This window comes from Oncorhynchus tshawytscha, linkage group LG05 (genome assembly GCF_018296145.1).
Source record: "Oncorhynchus tshawytscha isolate Ot180627B linkage group LG05, Otsh_v2.0, whole genome shotgun sequence".
Taxonomy (NCBI): Eukaryota; Metazoa; Chordata; class Actinopteri; order Salmoniformes; family Salmonidae; genus Oncorhynchus; species Oncorhynchus tshawytscha.
In genome coordinates this window covers 14,052,933-14,061,272 of record NC_056433.1, presented here as the reverse complement: position 1 = coordinate 14,061,272, position 8,340 = coordinate 14,052,933, and the positions used below count along the sequence as shown (strand labels likewise).

Sequence of the window (8,340 nt, the reverse complement as noted above, 5' to 3'; positions counted from 1 at the left end):
TTTTATAATACTCTATTATATTATATAATATTCCTCAATATAAAAATGATGATCAATAGGGCTATGAGTGAGCAAGTGGCCAATGTTGAGGTGAAGAAAATAAAGAAAAAGTTATGTTTGCGCTTTTTACAAGGTCTGTATTCCCCTGACTTTTGTAATGTTTGCATAATCCGTTGTATACTCTTTGTTTTTTCTATATTGTTTATTTTGAATTCACAATAATACAATTTTAAAAAGTGTACGTTACCACGACAACCCTGGATCACTGCTTATTTGACCTCGGATGTAGTTACAATTTATTTGTTACTTCTTCCGGGTGAACATAATTTTTTTGTTTGCATGACGTGAGATTTGCGCATGCTAAATATTTGGGACTAGCTAGCTTTTTAGCTAACTAAATTAAAACCAAAATGTCGCGGGGCTCAAGTGCAGGATTCGATCGTCACATCACCATCTTCTCTCCAGAGGGTAGACTCTACCAAGTTGGTTGGTACAGTGTATTTTCAATCGTATGCCGGCTAGCTAAATGCTCAGTCATGGTTCCTAGCTAAGTTAGCGCTAACTGTAACCACAGACAAAGGGGAAACCCATCTTTGCTGTAACTAACTACAAGCTGCAAGTTAACAATAAGCCTACTTTTCATTTGAAAGTTATTTTGAACTAGCTAGTATTCTAGCAAGCTACACCAGTTCAATATCCACATATTTAAACAGAATGCTAGCTAGGCTAACACCCGGTACATGTAAACTCAAGAAACACAATGAACATAACGTTAGCTAACTAGTCAACATGAAGTTGGTTGTAATTTTTTTACAAGATAGCTACTGAAAACATGTTGCTTTCTTTGAGTAGCTAGCCTAATAGCATGTGAGTGCGGCTTGCTAGTGAGGATAGCTAACTTGCAAATTATGTTGTTAGCAAGCTAGTCTCGCAGTTTATCATCATGGTATACCGTTTTTTCTCTGACAGTCTTATATAGTGGGACTGCTGTTATCTGTTGAAGTGATTTTTTTATTGTATGCGTTAAAATTATGTGATGTCCTGAATAACCCTGTTTTATGTGTTGTTTTTGACAGAGTATGCTTTCAAGGCCATAAACCAAGGTGGTCTCACGTCAGTAGCAGTCAGAGGTAAAGACTGTGCAGTAGTCGTCACACAGAAGAAAGTACCAGTAAGTTCAGCTGTAAAACTCATGGCTGTTTACCTCATTATTCTAGGCTTCTCACCAGTGGAGGACTAATTTAGTACATCAATTGTATTTCTTAGAAATTACATCACCTCATTTTGTCTCCACAAGGACAAGCTACTGGATTCTTCCACAGTCACTCACCTGTTCAGGATAACGGAGAACATTGGCTGTGTGATGTCAGGGATGACAGGTAGGCTACAATATCCAGCACAACAGTCTTCAGCAGAGTGATGGACCATCCAGGCTTCATAGCAGACAGGCTACTCTGGTTGTTACTCACAACAACTCAACTCCATGTGTATCTCAAAACACATACTAGCATATGCATGACCTTTTACCTTGTCCTGAACAAGTCCCAATGCTGTTTCTAACTGCTTGTCTCTTGTCTTCTCCCACCCCCAGCGGACAGCAAGTCCCAGGTCCAGAGAGCACGCTACGAGGCAGCAAACTGGAATTACAAGTATGGTTATGAGATCCCAGTGGACATGCTATGTAAGAGGATCGCTGACATCTCTCAGGTGTACACACAAAATGCTGAGATGAGGCCACTGGGATGCTGTAAGTGCATGTTTAGTCATGTTCACCATCACTGGATATAAGTTCTACGGTCAAAGAAACGCACAAGTGATGATCCGTGTTGTACTCTTAATTTTCCTTCAGACATTATAGAAGACAATGCATCTCTTCCCCAATATTATTTACAACTGTCAAAGAATTCTGTGCGTACTGTACTTCCTGTTTGACTAATAGCATGTCTCTCCTCAGGCATGATAGTGATAGGTGTGGATGACGAATGTGGTCCCCAGGTGTATAAGTGTGACCCTGCTGGATACTACTGTGGCTTTAAGGCCACCGCTGCAGGGGTCAAACAGACAGAGGCAACCAGCTTCCTGGAGAAGAAGGTTAAAAAAAAACTTGACCTGACCTTTAAAGAAACTGTCGAGGTAGATATACCCTTCTACTCCGCTAACAGTACATACAGTACAAGGTTTAGTGATGCAAAGCTCTCATCAAGGCAAAGGGTGTCTACTTTGAAGAATCTAACATGTATTTTGATTAACACTTTTTTTGGTTACTACATGATTCCAAATGTGTTATTTCATAGTTTTGATGTCTTCACTGTTATTCTACAATGTATAAAATAGTCAAAGTAAAGAAACACCCTGGAATGAGTAGGTGTCCAAACCTTTGACTGGTACTGTGCATTGAAATTAAAGTGAAATGAACCAGTAGGCGAGATGTTGTACTGTCAGAATTTGGTTCTCTCCTTTGCAAAAAACAGTGGATGAGATTGTGTTGTCTCTTTCTTTTTTCAGACCGCCATCACCTGTCTGTCTACAGTCCTGTCCATTGATTTCAAGCCCTCTGAGCTGGAGATAGGAGTCATCGCAACAGAAGACCCTAAATTCAGGTGAAGCACCACTCTGCTCTGAACACATCATTAGTCCCCATATAAAATACAGGAAGACCTTTGTTGTTTAGAAAGTGTGTACAAAAGTTAGTTTAGATGTGGTGGTGCTATATTGGGCTGTCCCACTAATGGACCACCAGAATACTGTTGCAAAAACAAAAAAAACTAGTGAGAAATGTAGAATTTTAGTAATCCTTTCTTTAAGGTAATGCCTAAGAAAACTGTCAATCCTGGGTGGACAAAGGTATATTCTGTTCTATTAATCTGTCTTTTCTGCTTGCAGGATTCTGACAGAGTCTGAGGTGGACACCCACCTGGTGTCCCTAGCGGAAAGAGATTGAGCCCAGAAAAACTACAGAGGCCCAGAGAGATGTTGTAAGGCCCAGTCAGAGAATTGTGGGATTTGTAGTCCCCAAGTTGAAGAATGGTGTTAATCCTTGTTTACTGTACATTTGCCCCCTGTTCCATTAAAAAAAAAAAAAGTTAAATATCCTGTTTTGATGAATTTGTTTTCAGATTGATCGCTCAATGCCAGAACGGGTTTTCACTCCGGCACTAGGTTAATAACAGACTGCACAATATTTTCTGTGTGTATTATTCCACCTTGTATTTTTGAAGTTTAAACCCTTTTCTAATGTAGGCTTATGCCATTTTCATTTTTGTAATACAAAAAAAATGTATTCTCAATGTGTGATCATAGATTTGACTGAATTATGTGCACCATGCCTTGGTTATATGACCTAGTACAAACTTGAAAATGTTTGTACCTAAATTGGGTAACCTGACTGAGACTTTTTGAACATTGCTGCAGAGTAAAACATTGACTTCCTGTTGTGGTTCTGCTCATTTAATCACATGACATACTATTGAAGAGATGTGGTGAAGGTTCTTTACTACAATCAGTCAAAACTGGTTGTGACCTGTTTGCCTCCTTGTATCATTATTTTTTTTTTGCATTTTCCATTTCCTTCAAGTCAGAAATAAAATGCACCTCTGGTGACAATCAAAAGGCAAACTGACTTGAGAGAAGTGTGCAATATTTCTATGTGATGAGGGAATTGGGAAATATCACATCAAATTAGGTTTATATAATAGAGGCTAAAAGACTAATCTGAAGTCTCAGCATTTGTTTTACTGGCCCATCATGTTAGTTCTATGTCCAGAGGATATGAATAGATCACATGCAGAGATATTGGAACTGTTGTGTCTTTGGGTGAGGCTGAGTCAGATTCCTTAGGAAATCCCCTGAGAATCCAGAGGTTAATAGGCCAACTGACATTTGGCTCACAGCAAATAGGCTGCAATTAGAGGTTCCATTTTACACTCCCATTACAGTAGCCAGGGACCATATCTTTCTCTATCACTGATTATAATAGTGTGCTAATGGGAGAAAGAGTTGTAGAAGATACATGAGTCAGTCTGTCCAGGAAGATAAATTGTTTAGTTTGAGCAATAAAAGCTTTTGCAATTTCCCTCTGACAACTTGGGTAAATCCATTCAGTTGAAGGTAAGTCGTGTCATGTTGTGCTGTCTCTAACTCTCCTTATGACTGTTAATACTAATAATAGGCATGGGTAGTGCAGTAAATTTAAAGAATTCTTATATTGGTGAACAGTAGGTTCTTCTACAGGAGTCATCAATTCCCACACACACTTATTCAGCAGCACTTCCAAGGTGGAATGTTTTATACGGAACAGTAGTTCCTCTTACACATCCAATTCAAGGGGACTTTTAACAATGTGACTCACAGATAGTGACCTCGCCCCAACCAGGAAACCCCAGACTGTACTGATGCCGCATTCACATGCTCGTCGGAACTCGGATACTCAGAAATTTCCAACCTGCTGATTTGTTTAACGAGGCCTGTATATAACTACAACCAGTTAGTATGTTGGAAATTTCAGAGTTTCCTAGTTCTGACTAGCACATGGACGTGGAATAAGGGAAGATCTCAATTGCATACTCCAGGCTTTCTCATCCAATGGGTTTTGAGAGAGAGTATGCAATTGAGATTTTCCCTTTGTGTTGAGTGAGGGAAGGGGACTTCAGTTGTCTTGCAAGTCTATGAAAAATGAACATGACTCTTGTGTGGGATTTCCATGTCAGTGAGTGAGTAGCGTTGGCTAAGTGAGCCAGTTAACTTAAGGGTTCAAGTCTGTATATTGCTGTGTAAAAATGGCCATGAAGAATTACTAGAGTGTGACAGAAAATTAACTACAACCAGAGGGTGTAAGAGTAGAAAACAACAGTCAAAATCCATTTTATATTATAGATGCATATTTTAATGATTCTTTTCAATAGTGTTTCACTCACATTTAATGAAAACATTCACAAGTATAAAAAATTATATCTCTGTATTTACAATATATGATGTCTGATATATACATGAAAATATGATAATTCTCTCAGAGGTCAGGGCTCATATTATGCTTTCCGGTGCGTTTTATTTTCACCGACCACAAGGCTTCCACCCCAAACAAATGCCATCTTCAGCCTTGTCTCTCTGATGTCTTGTCTTTAGGCCAGCTCTATGTGGCTCTCCCCCTAAAGGCTTCTGGGACCTGGAGTTCCCACTGTGCTTTGATTGGACTGGACAGGCCAGTAGCAGCTTCATCGACTTGACTTCACACCACCACGTGATGCGACTGCTTCAATTCTGCCCAAATGTAATGTCATCGTACATCTGTGGAGAACGAAAGTAACAACATTAGGAATCTGTAATCGCAACTGTAATTTAAATAGAAGACAATATTCTTTTAGTACTATAGCCAATCCATTAGTCCAGATAGAGCCGTTTCTCAATCCCCCTAGTAATGCAGTTTTTTTAATTTAACCTTTATTTATACAAAGATCAAATCTCTTTTACAAGAGAGACCAGTGTGACTTTTAGTATCTCACCTGTTCATCACCAGACAGGCACTCCTCCTCACTCTCCTCTGATTCGCTCTCAGGCAGCTCTCTGAGTTCCTGGGCCGTCTTCTCGTACAACTGGTGGCGGATCTCAGCGTTCTGACGCCCGTAGGTCAGGTGGAAAGGCGTGTAGCCCCCGTACGTCACACTGTTGACGTCTGCCCCCATGGAGAGGAGCCGGTGGACCAGGGATGGGTTCTGGAGGTCCACAGCCAGGTGAAGCGCTGTACGACCGCTACAATGTTCCTAGGGGAAACAAAAATACACCAAACATTAGTTCCTTTGGTCTGTGAATACATTTAGGTTTAAATTCATCAATGGGGATTCTTGATTCTTGGCATAAGAGCACCTGTGTGATGAAACCTTACCTGTGCATTGATGTCAGCACCAAGCTGAACCAGACTCTCCACCATGGAGAGGTATCCGTTAATGGAGGCGAGGTGAAGGCAGTTGTGTCCGCTGTAGTTGGGGAAGGTGAGGATGGAGCGGAGGTGGCGGGGGCAGTTCTGGGTGATCACACTGAAGGAGATGAGAGAGCCCTTCTTACAGGCGATGTGGAGGGCGGTGTTCCCACTGTCGTCTGCTATCCGCGGGTCACACCCAGCCTTTAGTAGCCTCTCTACCAGATGGGGCTGTTCTGTGATCACTGCCAGGTGGAGCGCCGTCTGAAAGAAGAATACGAAGGTGGTAAGCTATTGATTTCAGGTGTAAATACAACCATTTAGATGGCTTGTTTATAACTATGTAAGTGTAGTGATGTTTTACCACCTGTTTCAATAAGACTGTGTTTTATCAACCAATTCATTTTGTTTTAATTAACCCGTTAAGTTTGTGTTTTAATTGTTCTATTTTTGTCATCTTCAATTAGTCAATTATACAAAAAATAATTGGTTATCTTTAATTACCTGTCTCTGATTGTTCTGTGCATCCAGGAATAGATCATCATTGTGTGACAGTTTGATCATCTGCTCAGCATGTTCTGTGGCTTCATGAATAATGGCCAGGTGGAGAAACCTATGTGGAGGAGGGGTAAAACAAAGAGTTAAAAACGGCTTTGCTTCAAATACGCACGTCTGAGAGGAAGTGGTTGAAAAAAAAGAACAAAGCGCAAGCACTGGAGCATTGCGCAAGAATGGATTTTTTGGGGGGTTATTTCCACCAGTTGCGGCTTGACACATCTGATACATTATCAGTTCCTGGCAACTCGCCAGGGACTTTCCTAACTGCGCATAGCTGATTTTAGCGCCGCCCAGGGGTAGCTCTGAGCCAAAGTACACACTCAGCGGACAGCGAAGTCCAAAAGTCCTTTTGTTTACTTGCAAATGCAGACTATCAGATGATTAATTTGACACAACTTGATAACAGGCGCATATCTGTGCGTTTTAAAAGTGATTTAGGCCTACAATGCAAATGAAGATAAACTCATTGAAATAGTATAATTATAATACAAAATAATACAGCACTTTATGCAAAATCATATGCATTCATAAAACATACCGATGCAACATTACCCAAAGATAAAAGTGAACTTACGTGTCTCTGTCCTCGGTCACTGTTTTCCTCCAGGGTTCATTACTGCAGGAGTTTAACTTGACTTCGACGGGGGCCACTCTCAAGTCCTCCAGCTCCTTCACAAGGTTACCATATTCATCATCTTTTAGCGAATCCAGACCGCTATCAAAACGGTCTTCTTGGCTAGGTATAATTTTGCCAAGTTTCGATACCCGTTCATCGACGTTATAATCCATTTGGTTGTCGTTTGAAACTCTATAAACATCCATATTGAATAGACTGACTGACTGACTGACAAGTCCACTCACTACTCTGTTCCCTCTCAAGTCTGGAATGGAGTGCGTGTTGAAGGGAGGCGCCAGTGGCTTAAATATTCTAGCGGGGAGGAGACAAAGAATGGGGGATTTCCACGTTGAGTTATCTCGACACAACTAGGGAAACTCATAGACCGGGCTTTTATGAGAAAAATTCCCTCTCGAATGAGCCCCATACTCACGAGTAAGAATGAAAACTTGTAGTTTCCTATTAGACGTACCTGTGATGCAGACATAAATACGTTCAATGAATGAGATAGAATATGAATGAGAGACAGACATTAGAGGTGCCTTTGACTGGTTCTTGAAGAATTCCCTTTTCACTTGGGGAATTAATGTGTCATAACAAGTTATATGAGGGGCATAACTGTTCTGCACCTTTTGACTGTAATGCCATCATCAGGTAACTGTGCAGAACCAGTGTTAAATGGAATGTCAATTGAAGGTCAACCACAGTGTGAAATATCGAATTGGTTTATTATTAGGCCTGCCATAATTGTTATTATTGTGCTATTACACTTCTGCACCTCGCCTGGTCTCATATATGAACAACTACATGGATAAAATGCATCTCTGCAAGCATAAACAGATAAGAAATTGCCAATTTAATATCTATAGGTGGCCAGGTTTTATTCAGGTTGGAATACCATGTTTGAGGGATGTTTGCAGCCTTCATGTCGGAATACAGAACAAAAGCCCAGTATGGGGAAACAAAACCAAAAGATATCTTGCTGTTGCATGGTTCACAGGTGAATCAGATGGAGCTGGGAGATTCAGGTGATTCCACAGGGACTCTCTGATTGCAGAATAATAACACAGGGTTTGGTACAGAGGTGGAAAAAGTTACACTTTCCAAATGGAGACAACCCTACTATGAAACGGACACTGCTGCGTGTTTCCCCATGGGATATAGATATAGCCTACTGGACAAACCATTAATGTGCTGCACATACCTAATGTAATATTTACATGGTATTTTGGTATTTTATTAGGATCCCCATTTG

General features: G+C 40.6%; 2 protein-coding genes across 2 annotated transcripts; one reads left to right on the top strand and one right to left on the bottom strand.

The window, feature by feature from the left end:
* Positions 1-307: 307 nt before the first annotated feature.
* Positions 308-3,619, top strand: LOC112249976 (proteasome subunit alpha type-6). The gene is made up of 7 exons (XM_024419756.2): positions 308-486; positions 1,077-1,171; positions 1,298-1,379; positions 1,592-1,747; positions 1,955-2,133; positions 2,506-2,600; positions 2,884-3,619. The coding sequence occupies exons 1-7, from the start codon at positions 411-413 to the stop codon at positions 2,939-2,941; spliced, it is 741 nt and encodes a 246-aa protein (XP_024275524.1). The 5' UTR covers positions 308-410; the 3' UTR covers positions 2,942-3,619.
* A 1,240-nt stretch (positions 3,620-4,859) lies between these two features.
* Positions 4,860-7,370, bottom strand: LOC112249975 (NF-kappa-B inhibitor alpha). Its single transcript, XM_024419755.2, has 5 exons — positions 7,044-7,370; positions 6,416-6,524; positions 5,879-6,175; positions 5,499-5,756; positions 4,860-5,283 (listed from the first exon to the last, which is right to left on the bottom strand). The coding sequence occupies exons 1-5, from the start codon at positions 7,289-7,291 to the stop codon at positions 5,251-5,253; spliced, it is 945 nt and encodes a 314-aa protein (XP_024275523.1). The 5' UTR covers positions 7,292-7,370; the 3' UTR covers positions 4,860-5,250.
* Between the last annotated feature and the right edge of the window lie 970 nt (positions 7,371-8,340).